Source organism: Palaemon carinicauda, chromosome 24 (genome assembly GCF_036898095.1).
Source record: "Palaemon carinicauda isolate YSFRI2023 chromosome 24, ASM3689809v2, whole genome shotgun sequence".
Taxonomy (NCBI): domain Eukaryota; kingdom Metazoa; phylum Arthropoda; class Malacostraca; order Decapoda; family Palaemonidae; genus Palaemon; species Palaemon carinicauda.
Window position 1 is genome coordinate 20,278,051 of NC_090748.1, and position 24,351 is coordinate 20,302,401.

Below are 24,351 nucleotides of genomic sequence, written 5' to 3' on the forward strand. Positions count from 1 at the left end.
CTGGCAATCACCAGGCAGGGACGTTACCATATCAGCCACCACAACCCTGTATCTTTTCAATTCCAGTTTGTATCCGTTATCTCTGGACTGATTTGTGCTAAGCATGAATAAATTGTTGTGGTGTATTCTACATTGTTATTCCTTTAAGAATTTTTAATGCCTCTATTAGCTGTCTCCCTAGTCGTCAAGTTTGTAGATCAAATAAGTTCAAACATTCCATTCTCTGTCTATATCCAAATTGCTTTAGTGTTGGAACTAGTTTAGTGGCCCTAACTTGTACTGCTTCCAGTCTATCTATATCCTTCTGAATACTTGGAGCCCACAATTGGACTCTGTATTATAGATAGGGTTTTACTAATGATGTGTGCAGCTGTAGTACAGTGTCTTTGTTTCTTTATTTGAATTGTCTTTATGCAGCCTTTCAGTTTTTGTGCTTTCTTTTCAGCTTTCATGCTCTGTTTGGTGAACTCAGATCTTTGAAAATAGTAAAGCCAAGATCTTCCTCCAGGTTCACACTTTCTATTTCATTACCTGACAGTGAGTAATCTGCTTGTGGGTTACTATAAACTACGTGCATAGCTTTGCATTTCCCCCAAGTTGAAAGGTATTTGCAATTTACTGGACCATACTCCCAACTTAATTAGATCCTCTGTTTAGGCTTCTACATCTTCTGAACTCTCCACATTTATAGTATCGTAGGCAAATTTGGGTATTCTACTAGTTAATCCTAAAGCTGTGTCGTTAATGTAAATCAGGAGTAGTAATGGGCCAAGGACATATACTTTAGGTATTCCTCTTGTAACAGCTGCCCATACTGAGACTTCTCCATTGATTAAAAGTCTGTTTTCTATATGTCAGTCAATCTTCAATCCATTCGGCTGGCTCATCATTGATGCCTAGTGGTCTAGTTTTAACCATTAATTTTATGAGGAACTTTGTCAAAAGCGTTTTGAAAGTCTAAGTATAGGATGTTTATTATCCTGCTTTTGTCAGATATGCTAAATATGGGAAAAATTCCAACAGATTTGTCACACAGGATTTCTTTTGTCTAAAAACATGTTGGCTATCTATCAGAAGATTGTTTTTCTCTTTCTACTAGTGAATCTACTATGATTAATTTTAAATATTTGCAAGGTACTGAGGTTAGACACAGGTGCGTAATTGTCAGGTTCTTTTGGTCCCTTTTTGTAGATTGGGGAGCAATGACTAGTTTCCATCCGTATGGTGCCTTTCTTCCATTCGCTTCCTCATTTCTAACCAAGAACCATCACACTTGGAATTTCTCTCCCACATTTTTGAGAAAGAATTTTCAGCCTTTAACTTCATTTACTTGATGAGCTGCAAGAGGTCTTCATCCACAAGGCGATACTGTTCTAGTCTGTGAGGAAGATGTGGATGGCTTTTCTACAGAGTCAGTCACCGGGTCAAATAACCCAGTAACCCTGGACTTCTTCACTTTCTTTCTAGTTCACCTCTTTAGGGTGAGGAACCTCCAGCCATCAATTAAAATATGTGATATAGATCACTTTTAGCAGAGCCTGTCAAGCATGCCTTTGACGTGGATCTCAACTCGGACATGTTCTATTAGATCACCCAGTCTTTTGCTTTACAGAGACCATCACTTCCCACTCCTATGATTTCTTAGTCTCAAAATAGGTTTCTTGAGTTTTTGGTAGGGTTGTATAATTTCCCCAATTCTCTTAAAGAAATAGGGTACATGTTGTGCCTGGCTGCAGACTGTTGTCCTGGAATGAACACAAGTCTACTTATTAATACTCTGGTACTGTACTAAAAAGTGGTTTTGACGAAGGAAAAACTTATTTTTGGGAAGGTGTTGTGTGGTCTGCAAAACCCTCCCTTCTTCCTAGCCTTGTGCAGGAGAGTGAAGCATTGTTTGATCGCGAATGGTGGTTGAGTGTTTAATGTGATGTAGGTATACTGGTGATAACCTTTTATGCTTGTTTGTAAATTGCCTGGCCCTTGCGGTTAAGGTTAAGCAGGGGCTCTTGCAACACTACAGCCCGTAGAATTGGCGATAAGCAACAGGATGGTTCCTTTTTAGGACCTCATTCAATACGTCACTCATAGCAGATGATTTTCAGCTACTGAGCACTTGCCACATTACTGAGGTACTGTAGCAAGAGCAAATGAGCCTGAACTAGCGGGTCTTCACTATACATACCAAGTCATTACTTTGCTCATTGATACACTGACCCAGAGCAGGGGAAACATTTCTTTGGTAATCAGGTTGTATTTGACTCCCTGTTATAGCCATTAACAATAAAGTTCTTGAAAACCACACAGCACCTACCCCATAATAAGCTTTTTCTTCATCAAAATTACCTTTTTAATGCAACATATTATTATCATTATTATTACTTGCTAAGCCACAACCCTAGTTGGAAAAGCAGGATGCTATAAGCCCAGGGGCTCCAACATGGAAAATAGCCCAGTGAGGAAAGGAAACAAGGAAAAATAAAATATTTTAAGAACAGTAACATCATTAAAATAAATATTTCCTATATAAACTATAAAAACTTCAACAAAACAAGAGGAAGAGAAATTAGATAGAATAGTGTGCCTGAGTGTACTCTCAATCAAGAGAACTATAACCCAAGAGACAGTGGAAGACCATGGTACAGAGGCTATGGCACTACCCAAGACTAGAGAACAATTGTTTGATTTTGGAGTATCCCTCTCCTAAAAGAACTGCTTACGGTAGCTAAAGAGTCTCTTTTACCCTTACCAAGAGGAATGTATCCACTGGACAATTACAGTGCAGTAGTTAACCCCCTTGGGTGAAGAAGAACTTTTTGGTAATCTCAGTGTTGTCAAGTGTATGAGGACAGAGAAGAGTCTGTAAAGAACAGGCCAGACTATTCGGTGTATGTGTAGGCAAAAGGAAAGTGAACCGTAACCAGATAGAAGGATCCAATGTATTACTGTCTAGCCAGTCAAAGGACCCCATAACTCTCTAGTGGTAGTATCTCAACGGGTGACTGGTGCCCTAGCCAACCTACTGTGAAAAATTTACACTCTCCAGAAACACGCTATTGAAGGTATGAAATAATTTGATAGGCAAATAGATATGCTTTTTAAACATTGTGATAAAAAAGATAAACACAGATATAATCAATATGATGAAGAAATAGCAAAAATTAAGAAAAAAGGGTATATAGTACAGCATATGAGTAAATGGCCACGACCACACAAAAGGCTCATGAACACTAAAATCCCTTACATACACTGTACCAATTACTATTAACTGTCTCATTCTCTTGCACTTCCTAGATATTTAAACCTTTTTTCCTATATTTCTTTCAGAGTCTATAGCTCTTACTCTCTTTGAATTACATAATACTGCACTGTACTCTAATTTTCACACCGTTTTCACAAATTTATTGTCCTACATTCTTTTCATAGAGCTCAAACCTAATCTTTTACCCTCTTTCAGCCTTTATACAACTTCTATGTATCCTCACATATCTCACCCTCTACACTATTTATGCAGTATATCATATAAACTAATTAGATATTTGACTTTAATACCTTCATTTATATTCAATATTCATACACGACTATTATGAAATATTGGCATAGATATCACATTGCAAATTAACATCCTGGCTTTAATTACACCTTATAATTGTCTTCCCCATTTTAGCCATCATCTTGCTGCCTCCCATGCTTTGGGAACAATAAGGAGAGGTGAACATAAGATCAAGTTTATTATTTTTTTCTAAACAAGGCAAATTTGGTATTAGCAGATGAAAATTTCACCCAAGATAATATTGAAATCAAATCGTTATTGATCTACAAGAATGGCTAGGATTAATGGTATGATGACCTCAGGCTTCTAATACTGCCTGTACTGTACTGTACTAAAGACTATCATGGGTTTTCTGCATTTTTAAACCTTCAAAAAAAAATTCAAATGTGTAAACATTTGTATGACCTCTTATGAGAAGTTACAATTGATTTTAATGGAATTAGGATTTAGAACCTAAATAACCAATATCTTTTCGATAAAAGAATGCAACTTTCCACTGAAACATCTTTACTGCTTCATTCCAGCATCCTTTCAGAAATATTTCTTTCACATCTTTTACTTGTTTAACCACTTTGTAACTCGGAAAACCCTTTTCATAGAATCTTCTTTCAGATAATAGTGTTCGATATAAATTTGAAGCATAGCATACGTATTTTAAGATCAACTCATATCCACCTTACTCTTTATTCGTTTTCATAAAAAAATTCCCTGTCCTTGTGATGCTGCGATTAAAACAAAATGCCTTTATGAGGTACCATGTGATCACTAGTACCAAATGCGAGTTCCAAATTAAGCTGGAATTTTATTTAGAACCTAAATAATCAATATCTTTTTGATAAAAGAATGCAGCAAGAAATTTGTATCTACGAAACTTTCTTTATACTTGGTATATCCACTAAAGTTCGACCCTTAATTTCCATAAGGCTGTGGAAAGTTTCTCACTACATATCTGGTGGATTAAATGTTATCTACAAAATAGATTTTCTGAAGGAGAGGTAAACAAATAAATAAGGTTACTATATTTACTTGAATAACAATTTGTTACAAATTTACAAATTAATCAACTTCTAACATTTCTGTCAAAAAATATATAGTACTGTACAGGGTTATGTATCAATATATTTTGCACTTATACAGAGTAGGATTCCTGATCAAATAAATTCCCTAAGGCATCTGTCCTTGCAATATAAAAAGGTGGTTGTACAGATTATAGGATAAAATCTTACTATGACTTTATAATAATATACTGCAAGACACTGAATTCTCATTATCCTATTTATTAATTAATCAGACAAAAATTAATAAAAGTACGTATGCACAGTATGACATTGTGGGGCTACTGCTGATCTATCAAGATAACAAATATCTTTTTGTTAAAAGAAATAATACAAGAAGAGGAACTGTAACACCGTTGATCCATTCAGGCAAAGCAATCTTTATAAGGAGAGAAAAAAAAAAAAAGGCACAGGTTAATTTAAGCTAAAACTTACTTGTAATGGCCATACTGTTGGATATCTTGAATGTTCAGGTGTAGATTATACTATATGACAGACCTTATTAAAACACATTTCAATGGAAGTTTTCTATCAACAGCAGACCTACTTATTACTATTTACAAAATGCAGTACTTGCGATTCTGTTGGGCTTTTCAGACAATGCAGCTGAATCATTGCGAGACATTACATTTTGGCGGTGTCCTGTTTCATTCCCAGGTGTCATATCTCAATACATATTTAAAACTTTCTTATTAAAAGAGCACACATTACATAATTTTAATAAATAATATATTAAATCTTGAAGAGCTATAGGCTACCTGATAATGGTACAATCACAATTTGCATAGATAGTCTCATGTTGGTCTCTTAGTTTTTATTAAAACTCTTGGCACCTGCCTACGGGCTAGTTCCCATTAACCGTATTAGCACTATTAGCTGCTTCTTTAAATGTTTTTCATGCCTATATTTTGTTCCTACATAAGTGATAGACATTCTTCTGCTCTCATTTTGTTGGTGGCAATTGTCACTGATCATTTTTATTACATCTGTCAAATATAAGCAGTTTATTATAATAAACATTTCCGTTCCAAGGAAGTTTTAGCCTATTATCTTCATACCAGGGTATACTCAAATATCAGTTTCAAACTGTTACCTTCGCCGGTATATTTGAATAAAGTTGACTTTTCATAAGTGATAGGTAAAAATAAAAATTCTCTCATTTTGAGTACTGTACATGATAGAACACATGAAAAAGGTTTTCAGCTAAATCTTGTTACTATAAAAAAGTAAGAAAACAAAAGATAGTTTTTGTTTTGGCACTAATTCTGAAATATGAAATCCATATTCATATGATACAAAAACTATATCTTAGTTCATTTCCTTATGGTAAAAAACATGCAATAGGGCATTTTTTTTTTTTCAAAAAAGACAAACTGACAAAATCTATTATCAACATTATAGACAACCACTGCATTATCCTGCTCCTGTAGCTGGAGATGTAATCAAATTTACTAATTTGGCATTATGATTTCTTCATAAGATGCCAAAGATGTTTGGATAAACTGTAGCTAGTATGGCAAGATTTTCTAAATGCATAGAACATGTTTTTTTGTCATGTTTACATTTCTCCTTTATGCATTAGGAACTTGAAAGCACAAAAACTGTCCGAGTAATGATTAACTCAATGAAAAACAGTTATGGAGAAAGCAAAATAATTAGTTTTATGAATAACTTACATCAATAATAAACACAGTACACTGACTTTGAGAGATGAATTAAAAATATACTATAGATATATAAAAGCTTACATAGAAAATGACACTTCATTCAAGTCCTATAATTTCAATGCCTATCTATTGTAGTATCATGTTAGATCATCAGGCATAGCATGTCACCAAGTGATAGACTTTACTCCTGAAGCATTAAGTGGGCCATTGCATGTAAAGAATCCATGAAATCCATTCCTTTGGAAAGAAACTTTGTTAGCAATGTGGCATATTGCTATGACTGAAAAGCTTCCACTCTGACTTTCCTAAAATTCTTATAAAAAATTACAAATAATTTACAGTGCTAGGAGATATTCCATTGCATAATATTATAGAAAAAGAATCTATGCACTATGGCAGATATTACATGGCCTTGTTACCTAAGTAGCTATTGGGCCAAAAGCTACCAAAATGGTTGTAGATAAAAGCTACCATAGATAGCTACAATGTAGCCAGTTTGAATAAAAAAAAGAGCGTCTAAAATGCAAATATACAATACAGTAAGTCCCCTACATATGGATAAGATGCATTATTCAAATTATGATTTCTAAAGTTGAAAGGCTCTCTTGTCCAGCTAATAAGCCCATTCTCTACTACCGATCATAGTTTTCAGTCATCAGATCTTGCTAGTGAGATAGCCTAGATATGTATCGCAAACTCATACACCTTTTTTCCATAATAAACTTAATTCTAAACCTAAAAGTAAATATTTGTATACTCTCTAAGAATTCATATGCTTTTCATCAAATGAAAAACCTATGTAAAAATAAAATAGAACCTTTGCACTGACATATTTAAAAATGCATAATTCTGAATGGAAAGAGGTGCCGGTAGCTGTGCAACCTGTGCCTTCTTAGCTGCCATTATCTCAACTTTTCAGACTTGACCACAGCCTTGGACTGACGAATATATATCTTTTTATCAGGAATAATAAGGTATATCTTCCAAATTTGTAAAAATTAGCATTTGCATATAATGCTAAGTGGGGACACTATTGTCTGTAAAAATGAAGAGCGTACAACTTGGAATCTCTTCAATCCCATATCAAAACCTGTTCATTACGTTTTCTGGGATTATTTGTAGGAGCTTATTCCTTTTTCAGTGGATCAGACTATGGCAGTTCCCTCCAATGGAGAACATGTATCTGTTTCTACAAATATTCTTCCTTGAGAGGGTTCTGGCCTATTAGCTATACAGCGCATGTACCTGTTTCCAAATAGTTGGTTAATACTAACCTTTAAAAAAAAAAATTTCTCACTCCTCTTCAGAAGAGGGATTCGGAACATATCTTTCGAAGTGACTTACAAACAACAATGGAGATGAATCAGTTATTGAAACTGTTGTCAAAAATTCAGTGTAACAGGATTTTTTTTTATTATAAGCTCTTGAGTAATAGTGAAGTTCTTGTAGAACATTTTAATAGCTGTACTTGGTATATAAGGTTATTTTTGACGGAGAAGGCAAGATGTTTAAAGATCTTTGCACTGTCAGGGTGATCTACCAGACATACAGTCAAGTGTTAAGTATTGAGAACCTTCTTATGGAATATCCTCTCTTGGTTAAAGTTTGGCTCCTTCCTGTGATTCATCATGTTCAGGTGGAGTATTTCCATCCCAACGAAGTCCAAAACAAGAGAAGTTTTGGTAAATGTTTGTTAGTGAAATATATAATAACAGCTTCTTCAGACATTTACCTTACATTCAGTTATTGAAATTTTTAATTTAGTGATTGAACAAACACAGCAGTCACTTCTAGTGAAAAGGAAAGATTCCCTTCCTTCATAAAGGTGCATCCACACGACTGGCTCTACCTGACAGGCAAACATTGTTACCAAACCCTAATGGGTGGCAGGAACGAGCAACAATGACTTCAAAAGTGCAAACACCAAAGGCATAGTTCTGGCAACAAACAGTTCTACAATATTTAGTTTAGCATTATGGTCTCTACTTGTAGACAAGGCAATGACTAGCGTGTAAAATTGAAAACCTGTTTACACATAATTAATCAACTTAGTCAAACTTTGGGCTCAGAAATAAGGATGTTGCAGTCCAATGATGTACAATTATGTTACCATGGTGAACAGCAATATTAAAATCAAAACAAAGTAAATAGCATTGAAACATCATACCTGTTATACTACAGAAGAACTGCAAGATAGCTACAAATCTAACTTCAGAAATTACAGTACACAAGAATGGCTCCAACACTTTTTAACAATTTTTTATAGATAGTACATGCATTCATAACTATGCAACTAACATTTTAAATGGGAAAAACTATAAATTAACAGATAGATATTATATATGTAGTAAATATGTTACTTGTGGAATCTTGTGCCTTATTGCCCTAACTATTGCTATTTGAACATGGTAGAGGGGCTGTTTACAAGTTATTTTTTCTCACTATTGATGTCATCTTTGCTTAATGCTGTTCCCCATCGTGTTCTGGTAACAATGTTTGCCTGGCGGACACTGACCCATCATGTGGATGTATCATTAAGAATTCAAGGTAATAGTGGAAGATATAAATAAAAAGTGAAAGAGAATTTTTTTGCTGATTCTACTGAGAAAAAAAGTTAATGGAATTGTATTAAATTAAAAAACATTCTATACAAATTGTGCACACACACAAGTTCTTATCTTTGACAGTTCTGTCACAATGAAGGATTTTATCTAAGGGCTTAATTGTATGAAGTAAGTTTTGAGTAGATGATATGAACATCCTTTTCCCTTGAAGGAACTTAGAAATTAAAGTGTATTTTCCTAATTATAACGAGACATTTTCATGATTTAAAATCAAGATGGTTTTCTAAAGGCAACAATCGCTTAATACCACTTACAAAAGTATAGCTTATATTAGTAAATTTTATATAAGAAGAGAATCTTAAAAACAATTATTAAATTATTTCAAATGTAGATAGACCTCTAGACCAGAATATCATGGGTAAGATCAGACTTCCATCACAACACAAATTGGTGTTTCTAAAGTAATTTTCATTACATCTACACAAATTTACCGTACATAAATTCTAGCTACTTTGTTCATATAGATCAACAACATATACTGGACAATTTGTATTTTTAAGAGCCCACTACTTATCTATGATAACAAAGTATTAAAAATTCAAAAAATTAATAACTGTTAAAAGTCTACAAGAACTTTACAGGCTGCCTTCGTGCAAGAGCCCGTGTCTTGCTATAGGCAGGGCAATCTAATACCTACCTACCTGTGAAAGCTAATTTGTAATAACAAGATAAATTTAAAACACAACAGTAAAGAGCCAATACAGTAATATTTTAGACTGATATTACAAGTCAATAAATATTGAATGGGAAAAATAGTAGAAATAAGGAATATTACCAAATTTACAATTAATTTTTCATGAAATATTTTTTAAATTGTAATCAAACTAAATTTCATTCATCTATTAAGCAAAAAACCCATTAATAAATTAAAATGCCACTGTACTGAAGAAAGAACTAAAACAGAGAAAATAATATTATGTCAAATATTACATTCTATGTCCCTTACAAATCTATCATTACCATTCAGATTGAATATTATAACAAATAAATTGCCATATGTTTAATCTCCTTACTTTAACGAAAGTCATTGACCAAGAGTTGTTAGTTTGATAAAAAAAGGTGAAGGCACTAGCTATCACATTTTACACAAAAATAGTATACTATTAATATATTTCTGGATATATACTATATACTCAATAATACTGTACAAGGCAAATTCATCTCCTATAGTAGATACATGACACAATAAAACTGTTATTTTAAGGTGACAATTTTCACTGTTGTCATACAATGTCCATTAAAACACAATACTACTACTGTATTACTATTAGAACTAGGAAGCATTCAAAATTTTGTTACTTTGCTCCAGTTATTCTTCATCTACATGATTATATATAGTTTGTATGTCAATAAGGTATATAAAATGCTGTATGTAGAAATAAAACAAAGGACCATACACTATAAAGACAAAATAATCTAGAGGCACTAAACAAATAGGATAATACTGACAGAAAATGAATAGTCACCTAACGTACAGCTTCATAAATCCATACTGACAAGGTTATTTGTTGGGGCAATCTTTAAGATGCTATTACAGGAGTGTGGATGATGGATTAAAAAATATGTATAACCTCTATATATTATCCGCTGTTAAGAATATTTTGTCCTAAGAGAAGCCATTTGTATTAGTTGAGAATGAAACTATGGGGACGTAAAGTGTTTTAGGTAATAAAAGAAATGTGAAATAAAAAATTTTACTTTCACCACTTGAGAGGTCTCATGTTTAGCGATTGTATTCATGGTGACTTTATTTTCTATCAAAACTATTTGGTGACCACAGGCAAGTCATAGCCAAAAAAATCAATATTTATATAATGTAACTCTCTCGTATGAATTCATATCAAGTAAAATGATGCGCTTATTACTGGAATAAACTCACCAGTATTATATCTCCAAAGATTTTCATAATGATGAAAGTAAATATTTCTGTTAGTTTTCAGAATGATACTTGTACTTTACAGCTTAAAATTTTATCAAATTGAGTATATTGTAGTTAAGAAACTTTTTATTATATTACATCCCCTTCAGAAAAGTGACAATCCCAAAAATATTGAAGTCAGACATCGAAACATTTATTTATAAAATATCATTAACATTTCATAGCAACCTATATGGCTGGATCATAACTTGGATATTACAGTACTGCTAACCCTTAACATTCACTTCCATAACATAGGGAATTACAAAAAACAATAGAAAAGTGAGTTTATAAAAATTAATCAATGGGGGTGAAAACTATCTCTCACATGAGAAATTTTAATATAGGATGGCATCAAATAAACATCATCAAACCACGAGCTGTGCAAAACAATTCCGTGTTTTTATCCGATGTGATGTATTTATTTACATGCGTCCAATACTGACCGAGGGAAAAATTAGTTTTTTAGAAATTAAAGTAAGATCTAAATGAAAATCACAAATTCGGGGGTTAGAATTTAGAGGAAAGGTGTCAGTAGTTACTGGTGGGTGGCAGGGAAGCCCTGGCCTACCTCCAGCAAGTGCACTGAGTAGCCACTTTGACCTTAAACATAGGACTTGCAGACTGGTTGAGGTGGGAAGTGTAACTTAAAGGAGTCAAGTACGTACATTAGGGAGAAAAACAAATTACTTTAAAAGTTGATGATTTGTTCCTACACATATACAAACCATCATCCTTTAATACGACTTATCCTGAGGACGGAGTAAGTCATATCATGAACTGGTTGGTTTACTTTATGTGGAAATGTCAAAGCAGGAGCAAAAGTGGTGACTCCTGACAACCTCCTAACAACCTACACACAAAGATGAGGCAAATGTTAGGCTAGATCATTACCATGGACTGGTAGACAGTCAATGAAGAACCTAAGTTGTCTAAACGTATGGTCATATGAGAATCAAGGCAATGGAAATCTTCTATCCTTCAGAATGACTTGTGACACAGGAAAAGATATGAAGTTTACCTATACCATATACTTTGCAGGGGTTAACAAGGGGATTCAGCAGGTCCATTTAAGAGATCTGAGAACTTGTGAAACACCATGCACCTTGAGCTTTCTATGAATTCCTGCAAAAGTTAATTCTCGTGAAGAGTTCAAGTCAGAATCCATGTTGAAAACTTGGCTTGAAGACTGAGTCGTATCTTTATCACTTTCACTCCTACCAGTAGTGGTTGAGCTTTGATAGATCACAGGAGGGGTTGGCAAGTACTGTAGGTATAAAACATTGGGTGAAAGGATGGAGAGCTGTCCAAACCTTTCCAAGGGATAAAAAGTCTGGAGGAGCAGATTGAACATTTAGGTTTTAGAAGTCTTCCCCAGCAAAAGGATCGATGGGGATCTGAAAATAGATATCCTTGAAGGATCTGGATTCCTAGCAGTAAATGATCGATGGAAGAGGACACCTGTTTGAGAATTCTTTCACAATTATGCGATGATGTCTGCTCTCTTCATGGGAACTGGGCTACAGCCCTCTCGTCAATGCGTTCCTTAAGGGACATATGGTCTGTTGACTCCCTTGTTTGGAAAAAGTTGACGAAAGTACTAAATCTTTTGTCTGATTATACTCTAAAGGAAATTAATGATGTATACAAAATATGATTTTTACATGTAAAAGAGAAGAAAAAGTGTGTTGGGAGTGTTAAAAATGACCTAATTATTCACGAGTATTAATGACGGAGGTGAATGGTGGAATTTCTATAAAAAATTATGTTTCTCTGATACAGAAGTTGCTTTAAAATATAAACCAAAATCATATTGTACTGAAGTTTTGACCCCAACACAAGGATTATAAAATGACTAAAATAATGATTGTGGTCATGTTCCTAACTTCTTGTAGAGCCATTAAATTTTCAGTATATATTTTCTATACAAAAATATATGATAGCAATAATCTTATAGAGCTAGAGGCAGCATTGTACAATGAACATACAGTGGTAAAAATAATAAAATCTGAGCTATATTATCAGGAATTGTATATAAATTTTCTGGAAACAATATAAATACTTGTTACAATTTTCAAGATTAAGATCTGCATCTCTTCCATTTTTTCACCACATATCTTCATCCAACCACATTTAACACAACTACAGTTCTATACTCCACTATTACTACATTTCATTTGCAAAGAATTCTTTGTTATTTACTTCTTGCTCAATTTTTTTTTCTTTCATATATCTTCCTTATATCTTACACACTTTAGCTTGCACCTTTTCCTATAAAATTTTGAGAGATCATCCCTTAAAATCTCTTTGGCCTTAATTTTGCTTTCTTAAATAGAGTACAGTACTTTATATATAAAACATAACACTGAAAGTATCTTGTAATGTTTCAAGCTATATCTAGTCTGCAAAACCAAATCTCATAGGTACAATACTCTAATAAACATGTCTAAAAAATATAAGATCAACTTTTAACAGCTACAATTATTGACAAGAGTGCACACAGTATATAAGTTGTTTTGAAAACTTTAATAGTTTCTCATTTTTCTCAAAATATGACATCTATTTATAAAAGTATTTACCATCTATTGGTGGACCTGTGATGCAAAAAATATTCTAATTAGCTAAATGTCTGTTCAATGATAGATTCATTTTCTTGTTTGTGAACTTGGCCTACTCCAACAGCTGTGACCCCTAAAACATCACGTCCTGCATACTGCAACTGTAAAAAAAAAATGCAAGTTACAAAAATGTGGATATTATATTGTACTCCAATACGGTTAACAATTAAAATTTTACAAACCAGCTGAATAAATATGTTTCAGTAAAACACATTTCATTCAATTTAATGCAGGAATGAATATATATGATATATATTTTATAAGTTTTTGATAGGTAACAAGAACACACTTTGTATATAACTACAGGTGAGAAATATGTTTGGTCAGAGTAATATCAAGACATTAGCCATATGCTCTTAGAGAGTGACCAGTGCTTCAAGGAGCATTTCACTGGGCGACCCAGAAATAGATTTTTCCTTTGTCAAAATCCCTTTTTCAAGCCATTTTATTTTTATACAAAAACCTACTGCTTAGAATCTAGCCCAAATTTCCTTGATACTGTACTGTATTCAATTCCTAATTATAAGAAAACACTGCTGGTTGGCAACACTGTTCATGACTGTCATATATCTTAACATATTAGGTAGATAGGAGAGAAGTTTAGCCCATGCTTTATAGAATCTGAAGGGTTGGAAGGTGGGCACCTTGATATACGTATTGGATTTGTATAAAAAGATGACTTTAAATTTTCCCATTACTGATTTCACATGGTTACACAACTGATGATGGAAAACTGAAAATTTCAAAAACTGTATTATTTCATCAATGTATAGAAGACACTTTTCAGAGTGACTAATTATCAAATGGAAGTTTTTCCATTTTCAAAAAAAGTAATTTTCCAGATTGAAGGCAATAGAATTCTGTTTTCATATTTGAGTGACAAAAATCAATTGGTATTAAAAAAGTAGATGCAGGTGAGGAAATGCTTGAATAGTGGGACTGGGCTCACTTTTACAAATATTGCAAAAATTACTTTTTAGCAAAATAACAAATTGTTTTCATTAATAGAACTATTTGAAAAATGAAATATAGACATTCTTCCACTCAAAAATGCAATAATCTGAATTTCCAAAATTCCAACCAGAGGTTGTGAGTCACACTCCTCATGGAACAAATTACAGTACAAGTACTGTAGAGAGAGCAATCAGATATGTTGACTGCGAATGAATCTACTCTATAACAATAACCCTAATAACCAGAATTACAATCTTGATCCGGGTCACCTCCAAAATCTAACGGGCTCTTTCAAAGCATAATACCTATCTGTTGTTACAATTTGGTAAAAATTCAGTAGGGAGTTTTGATGTAATCCTGCTAACAGACAAACAAACATAAATAAATAATTATATGTTGGTCATTTCATAACCTCCTTGGCAGAGGTAATAACCCCTAACATCAGAAATAAATACAAATTAATAATGCAGAATAGAACACAGAAATATACTGACAAATTAACTTTCACTTCCCCTTTGAGGAGAGTCAAGGCTGGTATGAGGAAAGAGGAGGAGGAGGGTGTTATTGCTTGGAGGGAGAATCTCTCTCCATGAGAACATATGGTAAAATATCATGAGTTCTCTCTCTTTGACGGCGTTCACTATCACTAACTTCAATAAAGGAACCTAACTAGAGACAACTTTTTTCTTTTCTTTAACATCGTATGAAAATGTGGCATTGCACTGTTGGTAAATAGATTTGCTGTTTGCCCTGCTCAAACCTTATCTGGGTGATGTGTTTCTACAAAATTTTGCAATGTTGCCCAATATTTTAGCATCTCCCTTATTTCACTGGAAGTGAAAGGTTTGTTAATCTATCCCACCTACTTCTAAGATGAAATCTCCTCTACAAACTTTTTTTTCTATTTTAAGATGAAATCACCTCTACAAACTCTTTTTTTTCTATTCCAACCCTAGAACACAAACCCCGGGTGATTTCCACCCGACGCCGGGTGGAGTCACGTGATCTCACTACGTGGTGGGATGACTCACGGGCTTGTGACTCCCTATAGTTTCAGTTCTCAGCGGGTCGTGGTGGGGACAGCATGTGTGAGTGAGCCTGCTTTGTAGGATTTTCCGACAGAGCGGAATTCGGGTTATTTCCACCCGACGTTTGTGATAAAAGGTGTAATTGTTTGTGGGTGGAATCCACCTGAAGTTTGTAATGGTGTATATTTTGTGATGAGTTCTTGAGGTTATTTTTCTCTTTGCTGGTATTGAATATTACATTAAAGTCAGATAAAGTGAATATGAGTAAGAAAACATATAAACATTTGTCCAAGGAGGAGCTAGAGCACATTATGAACACTACTGGCGCATTCCCACCTACTTCTAAGATGAAATCTCCTCTACAAACTTTTTTTTCTATTTCAACCCTAGAACACAAACCCCGGGTGATTTCCACCCGACGCCGGGCGGAGTCACGTGATCTCACTACGTGGTGGGATGACTCACGGGCTTGTGACTCCCTATAGCTTCAGTTCTCAGCGGGTCGTGGTGGGGACAGCGTGTGTGAGTGAGCCTGCTTTGTAGGATTTTCCGACAGAGCGGAATTCGGGTTATTTCCACCCGACGTTTGTGATAAAAGGTGTAATTGTTTGTGGGTGGAATCCACCTGAAGTTTGTAATGGTGTATATTTTGTGATGAGTTCTTGAGGTTATTTTTCTCTTTGCTGGTATTGAATATTACATTAAAGTCAGATAAAGTGAATATGAGTAAGAAAACATATAAACACTTGTTCAAGGAGGAGCTAGAGCACATTATGAACACTACTGGCGCATTACCAGAGACATCAGATTTGAGTGACAGTGATGATCTTGAACAGGAAGTTGTAGAATTTGAGGCTCTGTATGACAGTGATTGTAACCAAGATTACATCCCGGAACCTAGTGATGTGGAAGGTGATGAGAGTGATATTGACATGCCTAGATCGACACGTGCATGGGAAAGACCACCACATACCTCTATGCTTCGCAAACGCTATGCTACCTCTACTTCTGTTGCCTCTCCTGCTGCCTCTACGTCTGCTGCCCCTGCTGCTACCACCCCTGCTGCCTCTACGTCTGCTGCCTCTGCTGCTACCACCCCTGATGCCTCTACGTCTGCTGCCTCTGCTGCCACCACCCCTGCTGCCACCACCCCTGCTACCTCTACGTCTGCTGCCTCTGCTGCCACCCCTGCTGGTCGAAGGGGAAAAAGGCCCCGTGATGACGATGATCCTCCATCAATTGTTGATTTCAAAACAGCGACCCTGTCGAGCACATCTGGCTTTAGGTGGAGTTGTCGGCCACAGGTGCATTCAGCCAAAAGAACACTAGCAAGAAACATTATTGCACCCTTTACTCCAGGGCCAACACAGGCAGCACAGATGGCTGACAACCCAGAAGAATGCTTCCTATTGTTCTTTGAGGACAAAATTGTAAAGGAAATTGTAAAATGCACAAACTAGAAAATTGAATTGGCGGCTGCCATGTATGCCCAGAAAACAGCGACGCACTCCAGAACTGAAGAAGCAGAGGTGCGTGCACTGCTGGGTATTCTGCTATTCAGTGGCTGTCAGAGAGATTGCCATCTGTCAAGCACACAGAAATGTGGAGTGTGGGCAATGGCCCAGCCTTGTACCGTGTGGCCATGTCACAAGGTCACTTTGAGTTTCTCCTGAATTGTTTGCGATTTGATGACCTTGACACACGGCAGCAGAGGCAGAAAGATGACAAGTTTGCACCCATTCGGCAGATCTGGGACATCTTCATTGGAAATTGTAGGAGAATGTACACGCCAAGTGAGAACATTACTGTGGACCAGCAGCTGCTTGCATTCAGAGGCAGGTGCCCGTTCCGCATGTATATACCAAGCAAACCGGCAAAATATGGGATCAAATTAATTCTTGCAAACGATAACAAGAGCAAGTACTTATTGGGAGCGATCCCTTACCTGGGGAAGAAAGGGACAAGATGCCAAGAAAATATAAGCCTTGGACATTTTTTTACAAAGGAGTTGACCAAGCCATACCATGGGAGCAAAAGGAACGTAACCACAGATAACTGGTTCACATCTGTGCCTTTAGTGACAGATCTCCTTCAGAACTGCAGCATGACCCTCATGGGAACAGTGAAGGGAAACAAGAAGGAAATTCCAAAGAAGATGAAAGAAAAAGACGGTCGCGTGTTGGGGTCAGCTGCGTTCCTGTACACAAAGGATATGACTCTGGTATCATACGTCCCTAAGACGTCCAAGACCAAGATAAAAATGGTACTGATGCTGTCTTCCGTGCACACACAGCCAACAGTCGGAGACACTGGGAAGCCTGAGGTGATTGAATTTTATAATGCCACCAAAGGAGGCGTTGACACATTTGATCAGATGTGTGCACACTGTTCATGTGGACAGAAGACAAAATGATGGCCGCTGTGTGTCTTTTATGGGATGCTAAATGCCTCATGTATTAACTCATGGATTATACACAGTGAGAATGTGAATAAGACAGGTGGCAAAGAACTGCCTAGGAGAAAGTACATGCAGGAGTTGGCATATGGCCTCATCAAACCCTGGGCACAGAAGAGGCTCAGCTCTCCATTTCTGCCACGCACCCTCAGCAATCTCATCTGCACTGTCTGCGAATTCCCTTCACCTGGCACTGCTGCAGACACACCAGGGACATCGGCAGCAGAGAGTCAGGCAGCCTTGGTACGCTGTATGGAGTGCCCTAAGAAATCTGACAAGAAGACTTGACACAGGTGCAATGTCTGTCGTAGACCTGTGTGCCCTCGCCACTTCCAATCTGTCTGTGCTAACTGCCTACCTTGGTAAGTTATGGTATTGGTAGTTTTCTCTAATCCATAATTATTATATTATCCATCAATAAGTAAGTGTCAAATGTGCAAATATAGTGGAAATAATATGTTTTTTTTTTATTTTTAGCCTCAAAAAACATCCTTTTTGGTGCATCTCCCCTACAGCCCAGAGTAACGCCAGGATGTTGTGGCTTCACCAACTGAAGCTCCCATCACCTGGGTGGGTCTAGGCTAAAGTGGAAGACTGCAGTTTAAGCATTTAGTTTTCTATGAATTTATTCTTAAGTTCTTTCTTATTTTCAGCATTTTTTGGAGTTTTTATTTAAGTCACCCCTTCAGCATTAATATTTTAGTTTCAATACATTCTTATGAGGGGAAATAAAAGATGAAACTTTATATTTTTCAGGTATTTTTGTACTTTTAATAAATTCTTATTGAAACTATGTGTTTTTAATTTCAAAGGTAGGGTGTTTTCCACCCGGGGTTGGTGATGGTGTAGTGTTGTGATAGGGTTTGTGTTCTAAGGTTAAGCAACTCCACTAGCTCCTCAAACATCAGCTGCTCACTATGCTCATATAAAAGTTTGTTGATATCCTCTTTGTCCACCTCCAACCTCATTGTCTTACACAAAACAACTGCTTCTTGGATGGGTTTGAATCCCTCAAAATTCCAATAAGACATGCATTTAGGCCACAGCTTCCTCCATGCAGAACTGAGGGTTCTGTTAATGACCCCTTTCCAGGCTTTATCAATCATTTTAAGGCAACTGACGTGGCAATTTTCTTTCAAAACCTCTCGCCGAAATATATCTCCACTGTAAAGAGCGAAATAGTTTGTATATAGAGCCGGAACAATGTACATTTTTGCCAAGTCTGCCACACATGTACCAAGATCATGCTTATCAATAATTTCTTTTTTACCTCAAAGTAATAATCTCTTTCTTCTTACCATCTTTCTTAATCCTCATGGGGGCCATTGTCTAGATGCTATACTGTAATGTACTGTTACTTTTAACCTAACGGTGAAAACTAGAAATCACAATTCGATAAAATACATGTATTCACAATTCTACAAAGACACTTGCAAGATAACTATAGGTGATGGGTTTGAGTACTATTGAGAGTGAAAGAGTTAAGGTTTAATAGAGAGGGGGTAGGGGTGGGGAAACGAGTAAAGTCAAGACAAAATGGCGTAAAACCCTATGAACACTGTGTTGGGTGGCTAATGGATATTGTGTAAATGCTTTTTGCACCTTGTATGCTAGTTTCGTTAGCACTTTTCTCCCAAAAATAAACATATGAAGGGAAATATTTGCTCGCACAGCAATACAATGACTAAATCAATTCGAATTTTTATGCTCATGTACCAATTTGCTTATATTCAGTCACTTGTAAACCAAGATACTACTGCATAGAAATGATAAATGTTAGTTTTAAAAATGTTATTTTCCTTAGTAAAATAAATTTTTGAATATACTTACCCGATGATCATGTAGCTGTCAACTCTGTTGCCCGACAGAAATCTAAGGTCGGGATACGCCAGCGATCGCTATACAGGTGGGGGTGTACACAACAGCGCCATCTGTGAGCAGGTACTCAAGTACTTCTTGTCAACAAGAACTCAATTTTCTCCTCGGTCCACTGGTTCTCTATGGGGAGGAAGGGAGGGTCCTTAAATTCATGATCATCGGGTAAGTATATTCAAAAATTTATTTTACTAAGGAAAATAACATTTTTCAATATTAATCTTACCCGATGATCATGTAGCTGATTCACACCCAGGGTGGTGGGTGGAGACCAGCATACATGTTAACATTAGAAGCTAAGTATCCCGTATTTCATTTTAGCAGTTATTCAAAATAACAAGCATAAAATAAATAAGTACCTGGTAAGGAAGACGACTTGAACAATTACTCTGCCTTTTTAAGTACGTCTTCCTTACTGAGCCTCGCGATCCTCATAGGATGCTGAGCGACTCCTAGGAGCTGAAGTATGAAGGGTTGCAACCCATACTAAAGGTCCTCATCAAAACCTCTAATCTAGGCGCTTCTCAAGAAATGATTTTGACCACCCGCCAAATCAAGTAGGATGCGAAAGGCTTCTTAGCCTTCCGGACAACCCAAAAATATTTCAAGAGAAAGATTAAAAAGGTTCTGGAATTAGGGAATTGTAGTGGTGGAGCCCCCACCACTACTGCACTCATTGCTACGAATGGTCCCAGAGTGTAGCAGTTCTCATAAAGAGACTGGACATTCTTAAGATAAAAGACGTGAACACTGATTTGCTTTTCCAATAGGTTGCGTCGAATATATTTTGCAGAGATCTATTTTGGTTAAAGGTCACGGAAGTTGTGACAGTTCTAACTTCGTGTGTCCTTACCTTCAGCCAAGCTTGGTCTTCCTCATTCAGAAGGGAATGAGCTTCTCGTATTAACAGTCTGATAAAAATAGGATAAAGAATTCTCTGACATAGGCAAAGATGAATTCTTAACTGAACACCATAAAGCTTCAGACGGGCCTCGTAAAGGTTTTAAAATAGAACTTAAGAGCTCTTACAGGACATAATACTCTTTCTAGTTCATTTCCAACCATACGATAAGATTGGAATATCGAACGATATTGGTCAAGGCCGAGAAGGCAGCTCGTGTTTGGCTAGAAAACCAAGTTGTAGAACATGTAGCCGTTTCGGATGAGAATCCGATGTTCTTGCTGAAGGCGTGAATCTCACTGACTCTTTTAGCTGTGGTTAACCATATCAGGAAAAGAGTCTAAAAGGTGAGATCTTTCAGGGAGGCTGATTGAAGTGGTTCGAACCTGTCTAACATAAGGAATCTTAGAACCACGTCTAAATTCCAACCAGGTGTAACCAAACGACGCTCCTTCGTGGTCTCAAAAGACTTAAGGAGGTCCTGTAGATCTTTATTGTTGGAAAGATCTAAGCCTCTGTGACGGAAGACTGATGCCAACATGCTTCTGTAACCCTTGATAGTGGGAGCTGAAAGAGATCGCTCTTTCCTCAGATATAAGAGGAAGTCAGCTATTTGAGTTACAGAGGTACTGGTCGAGGATACGGATACTGACTTGCACCAGTTTCGGAATATTTCCCACTTCGATTGGTAGACTCTAAGGGTGGATAAACTCCTTGCTCTAGCAATCGCTCTGGTTGCCTCCTTCGAAAAACCTCTAGTTCTCGAAAGTCTTTCGATACTCTGAAGGCAGTGAGACGAAGAGCGTGGAGGCCTTGGAGTACCTTCTTACGCGTGGCAGACGTAGCAGGTCCACCCTTAGGGGAAGAGTTCTGGGAACGTCTACTAGCCATCGAAGTACCTCGGTAAGTTATTCTCTCGCGGGCCAGAGGGAAGCAACTAGTGTCAACTTTGTCCCTTCGTGAGAGGCGAACTTCTGCAGTACCTTGTTGACAATCTAGAACGGAGGGAATGCATATAGATCTAGATGAGACCAATCTAGTATAAAGGCATCTAAAAGAATTACTGCTGGGTCCGGGATAGGTGAGCAAAGTATTGAGAGCCTCTTGGACATCGAGGTTGCGAAGAGATCTATGGTTGGCTGGCCCCAGGTGACCCAAAGTCTCTTGCATACATCCTTGTGGAGGGTCCAATATGTTGGAATTATTGTCCCTTCCTACTGAGACAATCTGCTAAGACATTCAAGTTGCCTTGGAAGAAACTTGTTACTAGTGAAAAGTCTAGACCTGTTGAACAGGAGAGGAGGTCACTTGCGAACTCGTACCATGTCAGAGAGTAGGTCCCTCCTTGCTAGGAGATGTACATCAAAGCAGGGAGTTGTCCGTGTTCACCTCCACTACTTTGCCTTGAAGGAGAGACCTGAAGCTTTTCCAGGTCAGACGTACTGCCAGAAGCTTCTTGCAGTTGAAATGCATTGTCCTTTGACTCGAGTTCCATAATCCCGAGCATTCCCTACCGCCTAAGGTCGCACCCCAGCCTACGTCCGATGCGTCTGAGAAGAGAACGTGGTTGGGAGCCTGAACAGTCAGGGGAAAACCCTATTAAAGGTTGATAAAGTCCTTTCATCAAGTCAGACCAGACTTATCTTCCGGAAACCGGGATCGAGACCGCTTCTAGCGTCTTGTCCTTTTCCAGTGAAGAGCTAGATGAAACCGAAGAGGACGGAGGTGTAGTCTTCCAAGTGACACCAATAGAACCACGGATGACAGTGTCCTAACCAGACTCATCCACAGCCTGACAGGGCCGTGTTCCTTCTTCAGCATCTTCTGGATGGATAGCAGGGCTGGGGGTTGATCGTCTTGTTCAGCCATGTCCTCATCAGAGGGTTCCTCATCCGAAACTGATGAGGAAACGGCAACGGAGTGGGCAACGTCTGACTCGCTGAATCCGGTCGCACTGGAGGATGCGTGACGGAGCCGGACACAAGATCATGGTACTGCTGCACAGTCTGTGAACTGTCAACCATGGGGAAGTGAGGAAGTACAGCGACAACCCGAAACTGTCTAGACTGTCTGGGTTGTGCAGACAACCCCTTATCGGGTTGATGAGGTTGCCGCACTGCGTCACAACAAGTCACCTCTGCTGGTTGTTGAACGTCTTCCCAGTGACACACTGAACGTCCACAACCACCTCCGAGAGTCGCTTAACGTCAACGTGCGACTGGCAACCCACACTGGGTCGCACCGGTGGAGGAACCATCTCAACTGGCGGACGTGAGTAGGATACCTCAGCGTCAACAGGGCGTACAACCAACCGGTAGGAAGGTTGTTGGCAAGAAGGTTCTTCTCCGTTAAAAATCATCTATCAAGGACTAAGCTTGGACTGCATGTCTTGCAACAAAGCCCAAGGTCTATGGGAGCAGGTGTGGCAACAGACGGGGTTAGCGACTGAAGCAGAACCATTTACCCTCCCTGGAAGCATGTTATGCTTTAATTAAAGTCCATAGGAGGCTAAGCAGCTTAAGGCTCCTCTCCAAATGACAGAGTCCTCAAGGGAATATCAGAAGGAGGGAGAACAGCACTTTCTCATCTACAGGAACCATGTCCGAGAAAAGCTAGGTTATCTCAGTGAGGGTTTCACTGGTGCATAAGCAGCAGACCAGAAGGCAACGTTATGAAACTGCTTGACAGTCTGTGAACTGTCAAAAACTGAACTGTCAACCCCAACAGATGCGTGAGGACATACAGCACTGGTGTATTAGTAGCACACCAGAAGGCAACGCCATGTAACTGTTTGACAGTGTGTGAACTGTCAGAAACTGAACTGTCAACCACAACAGGAGCGTGAGGACATACAGCACTGGTGTATTAGTAGCAGACCAGAAGGCAATGTCATGAAACTGTTTGACAGTCTGAGAGTCGGCAACAACCAAAGCTGTGTGGGGAAGCCTCAACTCCTGACTGACTAGTTTGCTGCGGGCGAGTGGCGGTAACCACAGTGTGTTGCGGAGGCTGACACACCGTGTCAAAACACGGCAGCTTGTGGTAGCTCACGCACGGCAACGGAGTGCTCCGTGTGTCTGTGGGAGTCAGCATGCGTCTGGCAGGGTCGACTGCGCATGGGTGGAGGAGCTCTCACAACAAGAGTGTGGGAGCAGGCAGCCATGCCGGGCGCACAACCGTGGCAGGTGTAGGCCAACGGGTGCATCGTCAACCTTCTCCGCAGTCGGAGTGTGGGAGCTGGCAACAACAAAAGCGGAGTGCTGGTGCGTGAGAGGGACTGCCGTGGGTTGCGGAGCATGCCGCATTGTGTCAAAACACGGCAGCTCGACAGCACCTTCCCACTGCTGATGCGGTAGCTCACGCATGTCAACGGAGGGTGCAGCATGAACATGCGTCTGGCAGGGTCGACTGCATATCGGTGGTGGAGCTCTCACAGGTGGAGTGTGGGAGCAGGCAGCCGCAGTATCTGCTGAGCGCACAACCGTGGCAGGTTGTAGGTTAACAGGTGCAGTGTCAACCTTCTCAGCACGATACTCCTGCATGAAGGAAGCAAGCTGAGACTGCATATCTGCAGCATGGACCACTAGGGTCTATAAAAGACGGCAACAAACGGAGCTACTGTCCGTTGTGACTGAGGGTCTAAAACAGCTGGTGCGGCAACAGACGGAGTTACTGCCTGTTGCGGTACCACCTTGCCTCTCTCGGA

At 38.1% G+C, this 24,351-nt stretch overlaps 1 protein-coding gene and 1 pseudogene across 1 annotated transcript in view; one reads left to right on the forward strand and one right to left on the reverse strand.

The window, feature by feature from the left end:
* Nucleotides 1-10,952: 10,952 nt before the first annotated feature.
* Nucleotides 10,953-24,351, reverse strand: part of LOC137618107 (2-oxoadipate dehydrogenase complex component E1) — a 447,864-nt gene continuing 434,465 nt past the window's right edge. The window contains exon 18 of the mRNA XM_068348104.1: nucleotides 10,953-13,533. Coding sequence (XP_068204205.1) covers nucleotides 13,432-13,533 — 102 coding nt within the window. The 3' untranslated portion in view covers nucleotides 10,953-13,431. The remainder of the gene's footprint in view (nucleotides 13,534-24,351) is intronic.
* On the forward strand, nucleotides 16,137-18,449 carry LOC137617964 (piggyBac transposable element-derived protein 4-like; annotated as a pseudogene).